Here is a 23,652-nt window from a genome sequence, read left to right as displayed (position 1 = left end):
CTAGGGGCTGAGTCTCGGGAAGATGGATTAGTCGACTCAGCCGAAGCCACTAGTCAATTTTTAGTATTGGCATAGGTGGAATTTGCACCAGAAGTTGAGCAGGAGGGGGTGCTATTTGAGTTTGGGCAATTCTTGGCGATATGTGAGAAGGCCCCACACTTAAAACAGCCTCGTGATGACCCGGCTCCATTCCTTGTCCCACTTGACTTGATCAGTGGACACTTGTTGCGCAGATGGTCAGGCGACCCGCAAGCATAACATTTACGGGGATTGACTGGTCGGTGAGGTGGAGGCAGAGTATTACTAAAGGAAGGCGGGGGTTCTTTCGCGACACGCAAAGAATCGGCGTATCTAACTCCTTCCGCTGAGACGGCCAACGCTTCAAGTTCAGAGAAAGTTTGCGGGCACGCCGCGAAACACAAATATGACCTGTAGGGTGGTGAAATCCCTTCCACAATAGCTTGTACAATCTGATCCTCAGGGAAATGAAGAGCAAACACCCTAGTATAAAACTTAATGTCCTGTATGAAATCAGCCAAGTTTTCATCCAAGCGTTGTACACGGTAATAGTACTTCTGAATAAGGGAGGACCTGGCCCTAGCCGGGATGAAGTTAGCTAGCAAATGGGCATGGAAATCCTCAATAGATGATTGCTCGGCAATGGCTCTTACAATTTTATCTGAGAGAATACCAATAGCATACGGATAGATAATTTGCAAAATTTGACATGGAGAAAGAGAAAACATAAGGGCATGATCCTGAAATTCAACTAGAAATCTTAAAAAAGAAATTACATCACTGGTGGTATTAACGGAAAACTTAGAGATACCTCTGAGCAACATTGCCAATGGATGAGGCAAGCTGCTAAACCCGGGTGACATAGTAGGTAAAGGTTTCAATGGCAAGGAAGTTAATTCAGAACGGATGTTACTCAAAGATGCACGACGTTCAGATTTGTTGTCCAATGGGGCAGGGATAGTTTGAGCAGCAACGGTTATCCTATTAACTTCTCCCTTGGGAGGCGCTTCCTCACTACCTGCATTCACTATGGTGGGTTGATCAGATTTGGGAGGAACTTCCCCAGTTAACAATTGAGTGACCTTACTAGATAATTCGGAAATATTTTCCAGGAGCGTACTAGCTTCCTTCCTCTGAACGTCATTCAGTTTTAGAGACAACAGATCGTTAACCCTATTCGAAAAATGATATAGCCTGCCTTGCACACGCTTAATTTGATTAGGAGACGGATCATCTTCATCAAAAAAACTAACTACAGAAGCTAGCCCAGTAATATTCTCGACGATCGTGGAAAGAGAGTCATCAATTTCTTTCTCTCCCAAATTGGGGATGGAAATGGGCAAATCAAGGGACTCTCTAAGCTTGTTAGTGTCTACTGCAACCGTGCCTCCAGATTGCACATTTCTGATAGTTAATTCATAGATCAACTCCTCCTTGCGCAAATAGTTAAGATGGAGAACATCGCGAGGGCCGGGCATGGCGACAGAACAATTTTGAAAAACTCAAAAAATTCCAGCAACTGGGAAAATAGTTAGAGTTCGGAACAAACAATGTTTAGCCGTCAAAAGGGGCTAAATTGAGACCCATTCAACCACGCTCTGCTACCACTTGTTACCGTGTTTTAGCGGTAGGTAGAGGTGAAAGAAGGTGCGGGTGTGAATGGATCTCAAGCTACGAAATTATAGTGCCCGTAAAGTAAATTTAAAATTTAATACGGTTATATTTTCTTTTCAAAATAAATAAGTAACAAGCATGGCAGGTACAGAATAGCAAGTCAAAATAAGGTAGTTACAATATTTACAGAATTTGGGCTTCGCGCCCCGAGTTCACAATGCTTGGGCAATCAGCTCAGTTTTACCCCAAACACAAGTTTTAACAGAGGGGCAGAAAACCCCATTCATACCTAGGAGCCCTTGCTCCAAATTACACTGAAAAGCCTCCTCGAGGCATACAACATACAATTTTCAAAAGAGCCACTCGCTCTCAAATTTAAGCCTCTCCCAGGCCACACCAAACTCCACCTTCAAGCTGTCCTCAACGGACATAAACACAGGGGTAAAATACCCAATCTACTAATGTCTATTAAACGAAAAGAATGTTAATTAAATGACCTCTAAAATAACAATTTGAGAGGAGGCGAACTTGCACTCCTAATACACTAGATTAAGACCTACTTGGCGCTAGGCCGTTAATACAAGGGCTAATCCCATACTAAAGAGGTGACTTAAGAAGAGAACAATTTGTTTTACATTAACGAAGAACAGGTTGAGAAAAATAAGTTCACCTCAAAACAATATGAGTGGGAGCTCGAGAGGGTTAGCACTCTCTATCCCAGAATGTAGCTTTCCAAGAGAATAGATGAAAAGAGTAGTTACATTTACATTTTAGGAAAAGGTTACATGGTGGAACGCTTCGCACCCGCCCCGAGAGTTAAACTGCTGAGCTAGCAGAGAAAGAATATATTAATCGGCCATTACCTTATAGTTGACCGCTGCCGGAGAAAGAGGCGCTTCCCGCCTCCTGCTGTGTACTTAATACACTGTAAGATGGAACAGAAGTGGCCCGGAGACCCAAAAATCAGCAGTTTATATCCTCTCGCGGAAGGTTCTAGGTGTTAGGGGAAAGAAAACACCCTCCCACAAACTTTTATTGGCTAGGGTATAGAAACATATTCAAGTTGGGGGAAGATACCAATGATTGGTCAGAAATTAATAACAGAAATTCGGGATTGGTCAAATGCAAAACAAGGGGAAAGAGAGGGGTATACAGCCAACTTAAACAATAACAGAAAGAAATTTAACAAAGAACAAACTTTTGAAATAAAATTTTCTCCAAAGAACAGTTATTTTTCTTCCCACTAGGGTGCACTATTGTAGTTTTTCAGTGGTGTCCTCTAGAAGAGAAAGTTCACACTTCTTACTTCAAGCAAAACAAAAGTACGTCGAAAATGACACAGTTCACAAACTCAAAAATTTCCAGGTGGTGACATCTTCTGAGAAACTAGAAAATTAATAGGGTAAATAAAGTTCAGACTTCCTCCAGCAGAGGAGTTTCCACAGGCGCACATTTTAAATTAGCGGAGTGGAGGTGTACCGCCCGGTACAAGCCCCATTAATATTGATAGCTCCCCATCGAATTCCATTTCGTTCACCAAGTTGTTTCCAAGGAGTCCCTCGCCTGTCAATTGGGAGTGGGACTCCATTACTCCCTTAGGTCCGAGGCTTGCTTAAAATGTTCTGAGCTCGGTAAATTCATGAAGCAGGATGCTACCCTACTTGCACATAGTCCCAGTGAGGATATCTCTAACAGGTTATCGACCACCGGTGAATTGTATAGTCCTAGCCGCCTGAGCACAGGGAGGGCCATGACTCAGAATATGTCCGAGATGCCCATTCCCATTCCATAGCAACTGGTATCCCGACTCTCAGGACCACTTACTAGGCCACTCACCCGTTGCCCATGGTTCACGAACTAGTACGTGACTACAGTAACCCACAAACATGAACCATTTTATCTGAAATTTGTCTAATTTCAACTGCTAAATTTACACTTGCACGACTGTGAGGTAGAACTGAACATTTCAACAACACTGACTCTAGTTAGAAATCTTAATTTGTAAAGTGTGCAGTTACAGCTTTCTTAGATACCCAAGGGTCTGTAGTTAAACAGACACTGTAAGCCGACATTGAATGTTGACAAATGACTGTCAGAATGTTCCTGTGCTGCTACAATGAATGATGAAGAAATAGTCTTTCTATCAGGCAAAATGTAGGTAGGGTTTAATCCAGTGCAAAAGGCTACAAAACCTTCATCATCCACCATAGAGAAAGGCTGGAAGTATGCTGTTAACAACCATAGTAGTAGCTTGTCCAGCTTCTTTTTCTGTATATCACTCACAGTGTTCTCCCTAGGACCTTTTTAATGGGCGCACCACCCTGCCATTTTTACAGACCGCCCGGCTAACATAACCTGGATACTGTATGTGCTAGTTGCGTAAAATTAATCTATTTTAGTCAATGGATGCTCCAAATTAGAACGTGAATAATAAAAACGATTTATTTAAAGGATAACTCTTCATTATTTTCAACATAATTGCATCAATTACATCAGAGTTTACATGTTTAGCTTGACTATCACTTAGTGTCGTGTGCAAACGGTGTATGGATTAGGATGGAATCGCATTCGATTCCGCATGACGTGACAACCCCGTATGGCACTCCACAGGAACCGAGTGATAAGCCCCGATGTTACATGGTTATGAAGGAGCAGTAGAACACAAGAAGTTCAAAATACTCTGTTATGTCTTGTTCGTGATAATGACACTAAAATACCTCAATTATACAATTAATGTTTACCTGCCTGATATTACTGTAATAATAAATAATTGAATTGAATAAATTGAAATTTTATCATATTCATTTTTTACGTGTTTTACCCCGCCCAGTTACTCATTCCTGCCACCCGGATGACGAAAATTTCTGAGGAGAACACTGACTCATTTTCCTGTGCACTTGTAAAAATTATGACTGTGACCATTGCTTCACTGCCGCACAGACTGCACGTGATAATTAATATTCAGGTAGAAGTACAAGTACCCAACGCGGCACTCGCAGTGGCTATTGAGGACCTGATTTTTTAGTATCATGATCACTGTCAGAACTACATGCACTCGTAGAACTTTGGGAGTTTAACGTGGGAACATTTATTGATGGGTGCCTTCTTTCAATGTGTTTCTTCAGCATGGCTTGAAACACAAAATATAAAGTGGGAGAGACCTCGTGGAACTGTTTTGAAAAATTTTGCTGTTGTATGTATTACCACCAGTAAACCTAATACAAGTGGACTTCGGACAACTAAAGAGCATTTATAACCAGTTGACAAGTAACAGGGTACTAGTATCAGTACTGCATCTAAGCTGTTCCAGAACTATCACTCGCGCCTGCGCTTAAAGCGAACTGCTGTGCTTACTTACGGAGCCTAACATCCATTAGCCAGTTAGAAACTTCCTTGGTTTTGCTGAGAGAGTTATAGCTGTATTAGGATCTCTAATGGAACGTAACATTTCTGGAACAGCTTAGAGTGATGGAACAGAATACATTACCATGTTATGATAAGCTCACCGGACAAAAAATTAGTCACCCTAATGCGCACACACAGACGGATCGTTAAGCCTGTACAGATAGTGCAGCAAACAAATGCCAAACACACACACACTTCCTCTACATGAGCATAAGGCAGTAGCGATCGGTGAGACATTGATATTTCAAGAGGGCAGTGTACATCAACATGGGTAGATGTAAGGATGTGACAGAGTGGCAATAATATGCAATTGTGTTTGGTCATGCCCATCACCATATATTGTGTGAAGTTGCTGGATTTGTTGGTGTTTTGCAGCGGTCTGTTCAACGTGTCTACGATCAGTGGTGTACTACACATGGCCACGAAACACGACGTCAGAATTGTGGTTGGAGAAAGATCCTGACTGAGAGGTACCAGAGACACATTTCACGGCTTGTGAATCAAAATCGCTTCTAAAATCAACAAGATTGCTGCAGTCAGTGTATGAAGGTCCATCCCAAACTGTTAGTGAGAGAACATTGCGACGGGATCTGCATGCAATGAACATTTGGAGTCGGTCACCTCGCAAGAGGCCATTGCACACAGGCACATAAAGCTGCGCATCTACAGTGGGCTAGAAATCATTGAACATGGACACTAGCTGACTGGCGGAACATAATGTGGTCTGACAAGCCACATTTTTGCCTGTATTCCAGTGACGCATGTCGTCGAGTGCACCGTGAAGGCCAAATGAAGCATTTCATCCTAGATGTGATCAAGATCAAGTTCAAGCCAAAGGTGGGTCTGTGATGTTTTGGGGATGTTTTTCATATCATGGATAGGGCCCACTCACTGTGGTGGCTGCTAACATGAACCAGCGTGTTTATTTAAACATTCTGGATGGTGAAGTGTTGCGTTTCAGTCAACGTCTGCATGATGAGTATGCTATTGATACCCCAATTTTTCAAGATGACAGAAGCAAAGTTCATGGGGCTGGACACATATATGACTGGTTTTATGAACACTCCCCCACCCTATTACATTTCGACTAGCCTGCAAAATCACCTGACTTGAACTCCATTGAATATCTGTGCGACACGTTGGGACAGCCAGTAAAACACAGACATCAGCATCCCCGCAATTTGGTGGTATTGCACCATCAAATTCTCAGCGAGTGGCTTAACCTGGATGCGATGTACCTGCACAAGCTTGTGGACTCACTTCCTAACCGAATCCAGGCGGTTTTCAAGTTAGAGGTGGAGTTACACAGTATTAAATGATACTTATAATGATTTCTTCAGGAGTGACTAATTTTTTGACCGATGAGCTTATTTAACTCCCATATCTACCAAAGGATGAAAGAGGGTGGATGAAATAGTGAGGAACCATTGTTGTAATGATGAATAAAACATTTTTTGAATGTAGAACATAAATGTTAGGGCTGATAAAATTTTAATATTGCAGCTGGGATTATCAGTATACCAGTCTTCATTAAACAGAGGTTTTACTTATTCTGTCTCATTGTGCTTGTTGATTCAGCTAATTGTAATCATAAAGGAAAGTGTTACCAAAGGTAGAAGAGACAGAAAAGCCAGCAACTACAACTCATCCCTTGCAGTTGGAGCTATAGAACTTTCTCCAAGGCCACGGCCGCTTCCTTCCCACTCCTAGCCCTTTTCAGTCCCATCGTTGCCATAAGACCTATCTGCGTTGGTGCAATGTAAAGCAAATTGTTAAAAAATATAAAGAACTTTCTCTGGTCATAACTTTTCAATTCTTTCTTTTACCAGTTAAAGTTCAAACACAACTTCTTTAAAATCCTTGCATGGGTAAGTCACTCTTTGTACTTTTCCATAATCCAGGTATATATATGGTACAGCTTAGTGTAATTTCTCTGCTCTGTCACTGGTTTCACTATTTTTATGACAGTTATGTGATATTTTATTTTGTGCAGGGTCAAAAGTTATACAATATACAAAAAGAGAAACATGATCAAATCAAGAAGCTGTTTATTCCTTTTGCTGATGAGCCAACTGAAGTTAATGAAAGTGGAAAAGGAAGCATTGTTGCTGCTACAGGTCTGAAGGTAATATACAGTACCATGTTATTCTTGTATAGATGTAGTGAATATTAGTAAGTCTGTCAAGATTTTGTAACCTCTCAAATGAACATAAAAATTGTATATCTTCTGACTACAATTTAAAACTTTGGCTCTGTACTCCTACAAAACAGCAAGATTGAGCATACTACTGTATTAATAACTTGGGTAATTCCTGCTACAGTCCTATTAAAACAATGTGAATGTTCAGACAACTCGCAGCACGTGGCACTCAGCAAAGGTGCAGGAGCCCTGTATTGTCACATGTTCCGGCTGGTGTTACTACCATCACAATCAACCCCTCTCACTCTGTGCTAGGTGTGCTGTACTGGAATCCTAAGAGCATTAGCATAATTTTAAATATTGTTAATATTGTTCTAAGGTGGCTCAACAGTAATTTTATTGGCTCAAATATCGAGACATACTCCTCGTTCCCTTCCTCTCGGGCTTTTATCATTCTATCTCCAGACAATTGTTTTCCATGTTTAGGTAGATTTCAGCAGCAGAAAGATACATTTAAAAATATGACCTGTCTTTATATGTTACATTATCGCTGAAATGTCCATTGACATCATCGCCAATAATAATTAGATTGGCCTGCTCAATATTCCAGGTTCAGATCCAGGTGAGGATGAGAGAAATATCTAAGAGTATGTTTTTCTTTGGTTAGAAATGTGAAATCAGTCAGACCCTACCGTAGGTGTCAACACAATTTAAGATGATATTTGTGATCGGTAAAAGTCCGTCCTTCAGCTTGTCGGCTTTTAATCTTGCGATCATAAGTCATGGGACCTCTTTTTACTGAAATATGAAGGATAGTGCCGAGTTTTCCCTGGTGTTGATAACCCATCATGTGATGGTCCTGGTACGTTCTCTCCCTCTCTTGCCATTCTTATTCTTCTTGTTCTCATGGCTCCTATACATTCTTTTCTTTTTTCCCCTGTCCTAATTACTGTAGCTTGACTATCCTTAAAGCTGCTGCTGTTCATTCTACAACTTTACTAACATCTACCAGTAGGCCTCTGTTTTCTCTTTCGGCTTCAAAGTATTCCTGTAAGGCACACACTCTATAGCGAGCTCGACCACAAAATACGAAGCCATGCCTCCCGTTTTATAATTTATAATGTCCAATAACGGACCATTATATTGGTATTATAAATTTACTCATTCAGGACAAATATTTTAGGTTCCCTATGGGAATCAACATCTACATCATTTGATGGCCAGGCAGGCATCTATTTTTGGAAATGAGACATAGCTCTCATAGTGCATTGGCACTGCTGGTGGCTTCAAATAGCCTATGCAGTGGCCTCCATGGTATGCACTAGCCTGGCATCTTGGGTGGTGTGCTAAATCCCAACTGATGAACCTAACTTAGCACACGAGGGCGAAACGCAGGCAACCAAGAATGAGATAGCTGGAAAATTTATAATGTCCAATAACGGACCATTATATTGTAGTGTTGGCTACTGAATGCATGATTCGAAGCAGTGTATAGATTCATTCAAGTGTCCGAGTGAATCGATTCACAGGAACGGCGAGCTCACGGCACACGATTCAGCTTACTCCCAGCGGACAGTGCTGAGTGGCGCACTCACTGGACGTTGACGGGGAGCCGAGCTTCCTCTGCAGCGAGACAGTGAATCATGGCACATCGAAAGAATCGTGAACGAGCGCAGCTCAGTGAGACACATGATACACACGGCTCCTTATCGGCTCACTGGACACGCGGAGAGCCGAGCTTCCGCTGCAGCGAGACATACAGTGAGCCATGCTACACTGAAAGAATCGTATGCTATAATGGACTCTCGAGCTCAGCTCATTTGAAAATAATACCCATTTGCATTCACTGTCCTCTTCTTACAGGGAGGTTTAAATAATAGATGGATTTATTTGCAGTGTTAAAAAGGTAGTCGCAACATAATTCTGAAGTAGCTAGTAAGTAGGTAGGCTATTATGTTATACTATTTATTAGTTTAATGAATCTTAGTATTATAACTTAGTTGACATTTGACAATTAAACTCGACTCTAGCCTGCCCTATGACTATGAGTCATGCTCATGACCACTCAAAAGTACCTGTTTTATATTGGGAAGAACGGCTCAGTACTCTCTCAGTTCATATGTCAAATCGTTGCACAAGACTTCAATCATACGTGGACAGACGCAATAACAGTATGTTGAATCAGAAAACCAGCGGGCTACTGTACATCTCGGGTAGCCTATACAAAATATGACTACTAAAAAAATCCTCAGCTGATAGAAAAATACTTTGTTTTAAAAAAATGACTGAGCGAGTTGTCGTGCGGTTAATATCGCGTGGCTATGCGCTTGCATTCGGGGGATGGTGGGTTCGAATCCCACCGTCGGCAGCCGTTAAGATGGTTTTTCCGTAGTTTCCCCATTTCACACCAGGAAATGCTGGGACTGTACCTTAATTCAGGCCATGGCTGCTACCTTCCTAACCTTTCCCACCCTGCGTCGCCGGAAACCTTCGATGTATTAGAGTAACTAGCATTTTTTCTAAGAAAGGAGTTCATAGTATGAAGACCAGATGGCAGCTGCGAGCACTGAATGCTGTTGCTGCTGTCTTACCAGCACATACTACACAGATGCAGTAGGAGCGGTGACCAATGAGCTGTGAATCGCATCACTGTATCGATTCAGTAACGTGAATGGAATCAAATGAATCGATTCAGTAAAATGAATCGAATGTCCCATCACTATTATATTGGTATTATAAATTTACTCATTCAGGACAAATATTTTAGGTTCCCTATGGGAATCAACATCTACATCATTTGATGGCCAGGCAGGCATCTATTTTTGGAAATGAGACATAGCTCTCATAGTGCATTGGCACTGCTGGTGGCTTCAATAGCCTATGCAGTGGCCTCCATGGTATACACTAGCCTTGCGTCTTGGGTGGTGTGCTAAGTCCCAACTGATGAGCCTAACTTAGCACACGAGGGCGAAACGCAGGCAACCAAGAATGAGATAGCTGGAAAATTTATAATGTCCAATAACGGACCATTATATTGGTATTATAAATTTACTCATTCAGGACAGTTGTATTGAAAAATATCTGTGTCCATGATGTCCTTACCTTGATACAGTGCTACTCCTTCGCGTTTTTCCTCTTCTACCTTGATTAATTACTTAACAGGATGGCAGCCAGTTAGATATCTTTCATGGCTACTTTAACATTTCTTGCTCTGATTTTTTTTTTTCAGTTTTTAATGAATGGAAATTTGATGTGCGTATGTATGAGAACTAACTATTAACTGTAGTAGTTCAAAGTTTCTTGTTTCTTAGTTCACAGCCTCTGGGGACTTTGTGACTAACAGTGCAAGTGTAGCAGCTTCTGCGATCAAGAGGTTATCATGTTTCAAGTGTGCTCCGGGAGAAGATATCTTCAGAACATCTGCTAAGGTTCCTGTCCCAGTATTTTTCTGCTCAATTGAACCACCATCTCAGGTAATTATGATAGTAATCTTTAATTTTTTAATATTTCCATTCTCATACATAGCATACCCAGGGACGAATTTACAGACGGTGGTGCCCCAGGCCAGAGAATTCTTGGTGTCCCCCACACCCCTTGTTTTTTTTCAACTTATGATATTTTAACTTTTACAAATTTTTGTATTCCTATAAAATTAAGACTCCTTATTACAAAAAATGAAATTAATAATGCAATTACTTTAAAAAATACATAAAAACTTCATGCTTAAAAGCCTTACAGTTATCTTTTTGCTATGAAAAGGAAAACTATATTGGAACGAGGGAAAGTACAAGCTCAACTTATGTGCATCACGTTTGGGATGGGTAGGGGGTAGGAGGGAAGGACAATAGCCACCTTCACCTTAGAACAACAAAAAACAAATTAAATCCATGTGGTTTATTAAAAGAGTAAATGCATTTTTACCATAAACATGAACAATAACCTAGAAATATAGCATTTAGAAATCTTTGTGTCAATATTCCTTTTTGGCAAAGTTATCAATTATGTCATCACAGTTAATCCTGTTTACAATTTCACACTTTCACTTTGCAATATAGAAATGCAATAAGTCTTTGTTGCAAAGCAGTAGTTTCCTGTATCCAGTCATTCGACCAAGTCAGGAATAGAATGAATGAAGCTCTCTTCTAACAGCAAGGTTAGGAATTGTGCTGGCTGCCGAAGCCTGTCGCACTTCTCTGGGGCAATGATTTATGACTGACATAGGAAATGAAATTATATTGGAGAGTACTGCTGGAATGAAAGATGACAGAGAAAACCAGAGTACCCAGCAAAAAATCTGCCCTGACTCTGCTTTGTCCAGCACAAACCTCACATGGAGTGACCAGGATTTGAACCAGGAACCCAGCGGTAAGAATCTGGCGCGCTGCCACTTAAGCCACGGAGGCTCTCTTGTAAAGCAGTAATCTGGTGATAATTTTGAATTCTTTTTAAAATAGAAAACGTCCTCTGCGCTGAACAGTTTGATACCACTGTTGACAGGTGCATTCTGAGCTCACCCATAACATTCAGGTATAATTAGTCTAGGTCTTTTTCCTGCCAGAACAACAAAAGTTTCATTGGAGTTCATTTTTTGTCTTTGTTCTTAGTACCTTTCAAATACAATGCAGGGTAGATACATTTGCTATCTGTGTACAGTACGAAATCACCTAGGTCAGGGATGGCGAACCTTTTCCAGCTAGTGTGCCATTTTAAGTCTGTTTTATTATCCTCAACTGTTTACTGTGCCACTTGTTATTTTCTTTTAAGGAATGGCTATACCCCCCCCCCCCCCTCCCATACGACTTCCTTTCTTAATTCCCAATTATGTTTCATAATATGTTAGTTATTCTTTTAGTGATTTATTTACTTATTTAATATATTTATCTTCTAAACACATTTGACTGCATGTTTCGTGGTTGTATTTTGCAAAACATCAAATATACATTTTTAAGTATTTCGAGAATACCTAACATTACTTGTAAAAATATATAATAAGCTCCCATTGTAACGCACCTCGTCATTAAATATTATTAGATATAATAATTAAAATACTAATATTGCTAATGAACTTTGAGTGAAATATCGTTCTGACATTTAGTACCCATGTAATTTATATTAGGTTCATAACTTCTTGTCTTCGATAACACACAAGAAGCACATAGGTCTGAACCAAGACGGATTCTAACTGTTGACTTCACAACGTTCATTGTAGGGTGTTTAACGTTTTCTTTACGAAATTGCACAAACCCATTATGAATACCCACCATACTTGAGGCTATTCTGTAAGTCAAAGTCCATTTTTAATACAAGTTTAATACATCCTTCATTATATCCTCACCTATGGTCGTATTTAACAATTTTACTAATTCCTCCCTCCCCTCATCATATTTTCACAAGGAAATCAGATAAAACAGCAATCCTTTCTTGTAAGGTCACATACATGTTTTCATCAAGACATACTGAATACATCTGGGAGTTATCCGAATCAGCTTTCAAATGCTCCGAAACATCTTCACTCATTCTTATTATTCTACCCTTGACAGTATTTCGGCTGGCTGGCATTTCTTTAATTCTGTTAATTATTTGCTGTTTGTTAGGAAAGTCTTCAATTAATGTATGGGACGTCGATAAGAAAGTCTCTTTCAAGAACTCGCCGTCAAAAATCGGCTTCCCATGCTCTAATATGCAGTGAGACATATGGAAAAAACCGCACTGATATTATTCCTTGGCCTGAAAGTTGATACAAAACAAATAGTTTGCTTTGTGTATTCTTCGATTTTCTGTGAAACTAGCTCTCTTCTTTCTTCATCTGACATGGAACGAACATTTAAATGATTCGTCCGGAAATGGTGCTTTTGGCCTACATTAAATGTGCGGGACACGACGGTTTTCAGTCACAGGCAACACAAAGCGTTATTACTTATTTCTATCACTCTGAATTCTGTTGTCCACTGTTCTTGAAGAATCCGGTTACTACTTTTGATAAGTTTCTGTTTTTTCGGCACCGAAAACATGTTTGTGAGGTCCGTATACAAACGACATTCAATAAACAGTAACACACAACGAATAATTACGCGCTACTGGCTACCGCACACACGTCAAATTTCACTCACTGACTAACTGACGGCCAGGTTTTCGATATTTATTTCTTACGCGTGAAACACTATGACTACACGAACCATGTGATATTGTATAGTCTGTAGCACAAGACGTATATAAATACTTTAATATGTTCATGTGGCGTGCCACCGAAATCCTGTTCGCGTGTCACCTAGTGACACGCGTGGTATAGGTTCGCCATCCCTGACCTAGGTACATACTTAGAAGGTTTTTAACTTGTCCACATTCATCAACACCAAGCTTTGTAAGCTTAGGGAGAAAACCATATATTTTTGTTAATTGAAAAGTATGCTTTAAATTATTACGTAGATTAGCAATTATTTAATAGAAAACATGCCTTCTGTAATTATCTCACCGGCGGTAATTTAATTTTCTTGTCAGGAGTCATCAAAATGTGTCTTCTTTACATTTCACCTTGTAACATCATGGCAGTATTCTGGGAAAAGTTACCCGTATTCCATGCTGTAGTTTAACGAAATGAAGGTCAGTGTTAATTTTTTTTTTTTTTTTTTTTTTTAACTCAGTAACTAATGTGTGTAGTCAAGTCTGTTCACATGTGCTGTAATAGTAAATACAAACACACCTGTCTCACACAGAATCCACGAAAAATACAAGTGAGCAATAAGCTTCCATGACAGTCTGGAGGGAAATGTTGACTGATTAGAGGAGTTTCAAAATGGAGTGAAATCTTTCAAGAATTTTGGACCAAAAAGCAGTCATAATCCCTTTCCAGTTGCTCCAACTTGCTCAGCAGAGAAACAGCTTCATATCTCACTAATGTCTTCTGAAAACACAATAAGAGAGCTGCTTTTATTGCTGCTCAACTATATCAAAAAGCATAACGATTCATGATGAACTGACCCTCTTGTTGCTGACAAACTTTTGTCCTTATTCAAGATTTCTTTATAATATTTCCACCTTTCAGTACTAACAGAAAAAAAAATTGTAGAGTCCAAGCAAGTTAAGCGACATTACAAATAAATTGTAAAGTTAATTTAAAGTAAACAAAACACATTGATAAGCCTGTTAACAGCATTCTTGCCAACAAGATTTAGGGTATGTCTGGAACATGGTATCCAATCATCTAAACAGTTTATTCCCTTAATTCTAGCATGCAGTCCTGTATACTTTCCTGACATATTAGATGCACTGTCATATGACTGTCTTCTCTAATCAGTATTGTCAATATGAAGGTTTTGCAGTGCTTTAACAACATGCTCTGTTAAGTCCGAAGCTTTGGGAGTGTTTGGGAGAAACTGAAGAAATGGCTCTACGGTGGAACATTTACCATTCTCCTGAGCTAATTGGCCAACATGGGATAAGTCTGCCGGAGAATCGATAATTATTGAAAATACTTTGCAGTTTTGATCTCCTTTACTTGATCAGTGATGATGAAAACAAACTCCTCTCATATTTTAGCTGATAAATATGATGTACTACCACTTCCTTTGGACCTGTACTGCTGTATGTACTCAGAAAGAAGGGATCAAATTCTGCTATCAGCTCCAGCGAGCTTATGAAGTTCCCAAAAGAAGATAGACCAAAATGCTCATTAGAAACTCGCATTGGTAAACTGCGACAACCCAGTGACTTGACCACAATGACAACTCGGTTGAAGACTTACCTCCAATACTGTTTTTCCTTCTGAAGACTTTCTTGTAGTTTTCTATCAATCTGCCCTGCCATCTTGGATCTTTCTATCATGTTCCTCACAGCATTTCTGTGTTCTGCAGAACTTTTGTGCTCAGCAAAATGTTTTGCAGTGTTTTTCCAGTTGTCATAACCTTTCTCTCAAAGCATGGAATTCACTTGAAAAGAGAAAATAGTAATATAACCAAATATTCCCTTTATGAAGTCAGTAATTTGAATGAAGTACTTCAACATTATATTTTACTAAAAAACAAGAGAAAAGTTTATAATATAATGCGGGAGGAGAAAAGAGGAAAATACCCTATTAAGGCTCAAACAGAAATAAATACTGTTAATAGTTTTCTGAAAATATTAAACTTCTTTTTTTTTTTTATTGAAGTATTTTTTAACGTACGTATCGTTACTGAACAGTCTGCAAGCACAGTAAATCACAAACCCGTCTTGGAAGAAAAAAAGGAGCCATTGTCTCAGTTTCTCTTCTCCATTTCCTAGTTTGGGCTAGAATAGAGTTTTCGGTAAGTGCTGAATGCGTTCTCAGTATTCACATTTTGATTTAGCAAAATCACAATCAGAGTTTTGCAGAGCACTGTGAACAGCAATAAAATCTTGAGTAGCATTAATAATCCAATCCGCCAGGTCATTGAATGTTTTCTTTTCAGTGTTCACATTTCTAACACAGAATTATATCTCAGCGTCCACACTTGTACTTGCACCCAGCTGCATCATTTGTTATTTTTCCTCCTTCCTGTGTCAGTGCGACATAAAGCAAATTGTAAAAATAAAATTTATATTTTAATGTTATTGAAAATATTACCTTTTCAATTAAATGTATTGAATAGCTGTAAATAAATAAGGTACTAATAATAAAATAGTGCTTTTATGCATTTGCTCGAGTACATTTACGAGCCATATCATATGGTTGTGATTTACAAGTCTAAAGACTTCACTTCAAACAGCAAAGTATAGTCAATTGCTGTACAGTACTAGAAATAAGTAATGACTTATCTCTGTAGCTGCAGAAGTTCAAGTCTCGTAGCACATTACACGAGGTGGTACAGCAGTGATGTGGAAGTTCACAGGGTGAATCAATGCTAACACTGTGAGCAATTTCAGTATACACATTGGAACATGGTAACAGTCCTCTTCATTAGTAAGATCCCCCAGAACTTGATCTCACAGCTGGTGCATACCTCAGTGGACATTTGTGTTGACGTTGAGCCTCCTTCGTTTTAACATTGCCCATATGTTCTCTATTATGTTCCGGGACAGTGACTTCGGAGGCCAGTCTAAATTGCATAAAACTATTTTCATGTTTTTTTACCCGTATTGAACTTACTACTAATAGGTACAATTCTTGTTTTATTTTCCACCTAATCCAATACATAAAAATGTTTATTGTTTGTATTGTAATAAAATGTCCTTCTAGAAACAATCAACATTTTTATGTATTGAATTAGGTGGAAAATAAAACAATAATTGTAACTATGGTTTACCGAGCTCGATAGCTGCAGTCGCTTAAGTGCGGCCAGTATCCAGTAATCGGGAGATAGTGGGTTCGAGCCCCACTGTCGGCAGCCCTGAAGATGGTTTTCCGTGGTTTCCCATTTTCACACCAGGCAAATGCCGGGGCTGTACCTTAATTAAGGCCACGGCCGATTCCTTCCAATTCCTAGGCCTTTCCTATCCCATCGTCGCCATAAGACATATCTGTGTTGGTGCGACGTGAAGCAAATAGCAAAAAAAAAGTAACCATGGTCAGTCTAAAACCATGATCTTGGGTCTCCTCTGAGACCAGACCTGAACAATTTTGCCTTTGAGTGCCAGATAGTTATTCTTCTGGAAAGCGAATCCTTGGGGATAATCTTTTGGGAAGAAAGGAAGCAACACATTTTCCAAAATATCAATACATTTACAAGTGGTAAACCAGCTGTGGATGCACTTCAACATGCAGTACCACAACAGGAGATCTAGCCCCAACATGACATGCTAAAATGTCCCAATCTTTAATGTCGGTTAACACATTGACTTCCGTAGGCGCCTTAAGGCGGATAACATTTCGCCGGTGTATTCTCCCGTATCCACCTGAGGTGGATAAGAACTTGCGCGAAAATTTCAAGTTAAAAACCGCACTATGGATCGTAGTTCCTTCATTCTTCCATAGATGATAGTTAGGTGAACGTTCTGACCTTCGTTAACATATGTCAAAACAGTAATTCCCGCCTAGTATCACCCAGCAAATAAAAAAAAAATTTCCCGGCACATTCCAAGCCATTAGCCAGCGAATTCCCTGAGATCAAATTGCGGACACGCAACCGCAATAAGAGCCAGACTTCTAGCCATGATCCTTCAGAAGATCGTCAACGCTCCGAGGACACATATGCTATGACGCCACTACATATGGCCCAGGCGACTCCAGACCTCACTCTCATCCAGACTTCAACAAATCCAACAGTCTTTGGATAAACTGGCTCTACAGCAAACCAATCTTACACAAAGAGTGGCCAACCTGGAAGATGACAACTGCATGGATGAAACTGTACAGGAACATCAGCAGCTACCACACCACGAGATTCATCCACAACGACAGCCAGGCTTTCAGTGGAGAACCCTACTCCCAGCAGAATACACCGCAGGTTGGACCAACCCCGACAGCAGCAGCGTACAACAACTTTCCCAGACAATCCAACAGCAGCTGATAGGGACCACGGTGGGTTGAGATCGACACAACATCGAGACTGTCCTCTGGGGTCTCAGCGCATCGGACCATCTAAACCAAGCCCAACGCAATTATTTCGCCACACGCGACAATCTACTCTACATAGCCATAAACAAAGGATGGCAGGTGGCGATCCAATTAGACGCAGCAACGATAGAGACACTGGCCTCGACCCCAGAGGACTTCTCCTTTCAACCAGTGCAGCGTCCAACCCCGGTCTCCCGCGGCAAGTCTCGGGGATGGGGCCGTGGAGCACGAGAGGGTGCTGCGAAATGAAGCACCAGCATCCAGCCGAAGCGGGGGCAGGAGAACTGTCCGATACCAGCCCGTCCAGATCGCGCACGGAACCTGCCAGGATATCGAGATGGCTGACAGGATTGCCACCACCTCCTCCACCTGCTTTGGATCAAATCTCTCCTCTAATATTAAAAACTTCATATTTGGTCCATATTGAAAGGAGACTAACACATAATAAAGGAGAGTACAAATCATCCACCTTATATCAACACAAAATATGTTGCTAATACAAGATCACAACATTTTTATTAGGGACCGGTTTCGATGTCTTTGGACACCGTCAGCCACAATAGGTCAAATGAACAGATATATATATTACAATACAAGATATAGACCATTAGTAATAAAATAACATAAGATGGGAGAAATATACAACGTGATGGTGCTTAAAAGTCATTCTTACGAAATTTACAAGTTAGAGACTTGATGGTCAAATAATAAAATAGGAGTGAAATTTTTTTTAATAAATGGTTTAAAAAGTCTTTGCCACTGTGTAATGCCTAAAAGTCTTGAGCATGGCGTAAATAAACACAGAATGAATGTTGAATGTTGAGATCTAAAAGCTGACGTAAATCATTGTTCCTCTGTTGATAATATGTAACTTGGTAGTGGTCTGTATCATCGGTTTTCATAAGGTAAACATTAAATTATAAGATAGTTAAGCAAGTGGATTGTGTTTACAGCATTGACAGAAGTATTGTAGTGAAAACAGAAAGTTCTCGATCCAATGCGGGACCTGAAGTGTAAGAAAGAACTTAACATCATACGTGCGATAGCTAGGTTTAACGGTTATAATAAGAGTTTTATTGAGCGTATTATTAACAAATTCAGGCGCCGCTCAAACTCTAAGTTAATAAAAAACAAACCCAAACCTAAATTAATTTCAACTTTGTCATTCAGCCGCAACATTTACGGTGTTACCAACATATTAAAGAAACATAATGTCAGTATTGCCTTCCGCACCAGCAATAGCAACATGCATGTTCTTCACAATTCCAACTTAATTAACAAAGCTAACCCTTTCACGAAGTCAGGTGTTTACAGGTTTAAGTGTAATGACTGCCGCAGCTCTTATATTGGACAAACAGGTAGGAACTTTAAGATTAGATATGCAGAACATCTTAATGCAATCAAATACAACAGGTTTTCTGCAGTAGGTCAGCACATTCATTATTATAAACATAAATTTTATGGAATAGATCAGGACTTAACAGTATTGGGTACGTTGACCAAAGGCCCCTTGCTAGACACCACGGAGATCTGCTATATACATTTGGATCAGTATTTCAATCTGAATTTGAATCTCAATGACATTTCCAAAAAGCCTAGAATTTTATTTGATGTCCTCAATTCAGTATTTTATAGTGTCACACTTCCCCAAAACAGTTTGTTCTGTCAGATTTTACGTAACAAATTATCGCGTTATCCTTCCCTACCACGTCCGCCTGACTCTGCCCCTTCCATCGACCCTCTCCCCCTCACTCCTGATCCACCCCTCTCCCTCCCTTAACACTGTGCTATCTTCCCTGTAAGCTCCAGCCTTCAGTTCCTCTTTGTTCTCCGTACAAACAGGCCGATCAAGGTGAGTCCTGTACCTTAAAATTCTTTTAACATAATGCCCTCTTTTCCATCAACATATTTCAATTCAAAATCTTTCTTTCTTACACTTCAGGTCCCGCATTAGATCGAGAACTTTCTGTTTTCACTACAATACCTCTGTCAGTGCTGTCAGAGGAACAATGATTTATATCAGCTTTTAGATGTCAACACTCAACATTCATTCTGTGTTTATTTACGCCATGCTCAAGACTTTAAGGCATTACACAGTGGCAAAGACTTTTTAATCCATTTATTAAAAAAAATTCACTCCTATTTTATTATTTGACCATCAAGTCTCTAACTTGTAAATTTCGTAAGAATGACTTTTAAGCATATATTTATCTTTGTTCATTTGACCTATTGTGGCTGATGATGGTGTCCAAAGACATCGAAACCGGTCCCTAATAAAAATGTTGTGATCTTGTATTAGCAACATACAGTAGACGTCCGCTATAACGAGTACGGTGTATAACGAGAACTCCGTTATAGCGACTACATTTTTCTGTCCCTTCAAAATTCCTATCTTAAACTGTGTATCGTCCTTCGGTTACAGCGAGAACCCTATCACTGGCGCATCCGTTATTACGAGCGATTAAGCGCGCGCGATTTTTTTCCGTTACCGATATTTATGCACCCCAGCGATGATATTGCATGCGATCGATTACCTTCGGCATCGTTTCCTCGCTATGTGCACTAGCGATTTCTCTCGTCGACATTCGAAGGCGATGTCGGAGTCGATTAGTAATATCCGTCGACAGTTGTTCCGTAAAGAAAATTCGAAATGAAAGAGAACTTTCGGAATAAATGCGTAAATAACGTGTCCGATAACGGTTGTTAACTCGTTAAATATAAGGCTGACTAAACCGCCGCTTAATTTTGAGGCTAAATACTGCAATTAAGTAAGAATGGGATACACCTTGAGATATGGCAGAGTGCTTAATTGATTTCAGAGGTTAGTTTATATTTTGTCGCGCCTGGTTAAATTACGGAAAGGCTATTATGAAAATTTATAGCGAGAAAGGTATAATTTCCCTATTGGCGCTTGAAGTGTGTTTTTATCATACGTATAGTACGGTTAAGTTAGGGTACGTGACGCTGTTTGAATAAGAAAACTGAAACGTTTGCAACAAAATGCTATCGATCATCATCGGCACGGTATAGTTTTCTCACTTTGTGGATTTGCGAGCTCTCTCGTTGACATTCAAAGGCAATGTTGGAGTTTATTAGTAATACCCATTGACTGCTGTTCTCTAAAGAAATTTCGAAATGAAAGAGGAAAACACATTTTCGTAATAAATGCGTAAATAACGTGGCCGATAGCAGTTATTAACTCGTTAAAAATAAAGACTGAAGTAAACGATATCTTAATTTTAATGTTATATACGGAAATTAAGTAATAATGTGATACACCTCAAGATATGGCAGAGTACATCACTGATTTCAGAGGATATTTCATATCTTTTCGCGTCTAGTTACGGCTATTTACATGTAAATTTTTCGCGAGGAGGTTATTTCTCTACATGCGCTTCAAATATGTTTTCATGATAGACTACATATACGGTTAGGTTAGGTGACGCTGTTTGAAGAAGAAAGCTGAGGTGTTTGCCACAGAAGTCTCTGGAATGATACCGTATTTCTCCGAATCCAAGACTTTTTTTTTCTCAGAATCTCATGCGAAAACACAAGGGTTGTTGCATTCGCGGCCTAACAGTAAGTTAATGTATACCACTGGCAACTACCGCGGTAACCACGCTGCTTCTTTTCACACGCGCACAGAACTCGTTGACAATAAACGACCGCCTCTTTACTACACATCGCTAGCCGCGACAACCGGTTGTACAGTGTCTGTGTGTTTCTCAAATCTGCAGAATGGCATCAAAGCGTGCAACCCTTCGAATTCTCAGAAAAGCCATGGCTATTCAGTGGCAGAGTCATAACGCGTCTATTGTACTTGACGCTTAGTAAAATTAAGGTTTATAGACAGCAGGAATATTTTCGTGATGGATAGTCGTATTGTAAAGGTACATGGAAAAGGTATTGCCGGCAAATTTTCAATGGGTTCTAGTTGATATTATGATGCCAATTATAAGTTAATGTTTATTAAACACGCGATAATGTAGAATAATTCTGCAGCCGCAAGTAAATGCGGCATAGGCCTAACTAAAGCCAATATTTGGCGTTAGCTTGAAGACAAAGAGCTAAAAAAATGCGCACTGTACAAAACATATATTCAGTGGTCCGCAACAAGGACGCTTTAAAGAAGTCGAAGATGAAATTGTGAGGTACCGTATGTGCATGAAAAACGCAAGGACGGAATGGCCACACCGTGGCGCAATAAACTCGTTCGTTGACTCTCAACGTTCGCGATTAGGCCAATACATCGCTAGCCGCTGAATTTGGCCGAACTCGACAAGCGAGACGTTCGTGTAGCGGCAGCCGGTTATATCTGACGCTGCGTAAAAGTAAGAGTTTTATAGACAGCAAGAATAATTTCCTGATGGATCGTTGTATTGTAGAGACGCATGGAATAGGTATAGCCGAAAATTTTTCAACGAGTTCTCTTCGGTATTATGATGCCAATGTTGAATTAATGGTCCTTAAACCCACGGAAATAAATAATTGTGCGCCGCCAAAAATAAAGAAATACGGCGTGACGAAAGTCAATGTTCGGCATCTAAAAATAGTCAAAAATGCGTAGGCCTAGTGTAAGACAAGGCATTCATATGATTTTACAAACTTCTCTTTGAGCCTGATTAAAAATTTTTGAAGGAAAAAGTGGGGTTCATCTTGGATTCGGAGATATACGGTACTATATTTTTTTCAGAATGAAATTAAACATACACTTTCACGTAGTATCGGATTACGAAAAATAACAAACAAGTAAGCCGTAGTGTGGATATCATCTACAGAAACGCAAGTTTTGAACAAATTGATTGCCGTTTCATACCAACTTTAAAGTGCATCAAGGGTTTTCCGACTTTTATACAAAAATCTGATATAACGACAATCCGTTATAGCGAGTAAATTTTTCGCTGTTGTGAATTCTCGCTATAACGGACTTCTACTGTATTTTGTATTGATATAAGGTGGATCATTTCTAGTCTCCTTTATTATGTGTAAATCTCTCCTCTTCAGCACAGACTGCGCCGTTCCACACGACGAAGAAGCAGACACCAGAAGGTACTCCAGTTATAGTGTTTTCAGTTATATTTCTACTTGTAATTTGTATTTGTATTGCTGGTTTAGCTGAAGGACTATCAATGCATAAATAATGTTTATAAGGGTATCTACCCGGACTGGATATACTTGTCATGTATAAATAATAGTAATAATAATAGTAATAATAATAATAATAATAATAATAATAATAATAATAATAATAATAGTAATAATTGTAATAATAATCATAATAATAATAAAAATAATAATAATAATAGCACGGATGAGGACTAGCTTACTGCCCTCTTTGCTGCCTCCTTCTCTTGCAAGCGGCTTCGCCCGTGCTTCCTCACCTACACCTCAAATAGACTAGAATGGTTGAAACATTGAGACTTGTGTTGACAATTGTCCCAGGCAAGTATATTCGTGAATTTTCTTACGAAGAGGATCCACTTCAGTGTCAGACATGTGCTGTTTTTAGAATTTTATATGACACAAATTTTCTTTTGGACAAAGATTTTAAATTTGTTTACAATGATTTTAACATGAATTGCATGTTATGTCTCAACATCATATTTTATAACTACTATTCCTTAGTGTTATTACCATAAGAAATCACAGTTCAATTTTCATAAATTATAAATGTCAGTGTCCTCTAAACAAATGCTTGTTTTAAGATTAAATAAGGCTGATGATGCCCAATAAAAGAAGGGTGAAACATGTCCCCTTAAAATTTAGAATTACTATGTTTATTTAACCACATAACGTGGTATTAATTGTATTGAATAGGTGGAGTAATAAATATACTCCTTTTGTAAACTAAGTGAGATCGCTGTTTTCAATATGGAACAAAAATGAGAGTGATGGTTTGTAATATACGTACAGGTGTAAATAAAAATAGTGAGGGAATTGATGTTATGTCTTTTGTATTAAAAAA

The 23,652-nt window shown here is 39.5% G+C and overlaps 1 protein-coding gene across 2 annotated transcripts in view; it reads left to right on the top strand.

The window, feature by feature from the left end:
• mRRF2 (mitochondrial ribosome recycling factor 2) overlaps nt 1-23,652 on the top strand; it is a 370,843-nt gene that overhangs the window by 138,042 nt on the left and 209,149 nt on the right. For both annotated transcript variants that reach the window (XM_067139519.2, XM_067139520.2), the window contains exons 7-8: nt 7,031-7,162; nt 10,489-10,650. In XM_067139519.2, the coding sequence (XP_066995620.2) occupies nt 7,031-7,162; nt 10,489-10,650 (294 nt within the window). The remainder of the gene's footprint in view (nt 1-7,030; nt 7,163-10,488; nt 10,651-23,652) is intronic.

Source organism: Anabrus simplex, chromosome 2 (assembly GCF_040414725.1).
Source record: "Anabrus simplex isolate iqAnaSimp1 chromosome 2, ASM4041472v1, whole genome shotgun sequence".
NCBI classification, from domain to species: domain Eukaryota; kingdom Metazoa; phylum Arthropoda; class Insecta; order Orthoptera; family Tettigoniidae; genus Anabrus; species Anabrus simplex.
Note: the sequence above shows the minus strand (reverse complement) of the source record. Positions and strands in the feature narration are given on the sequence as shown.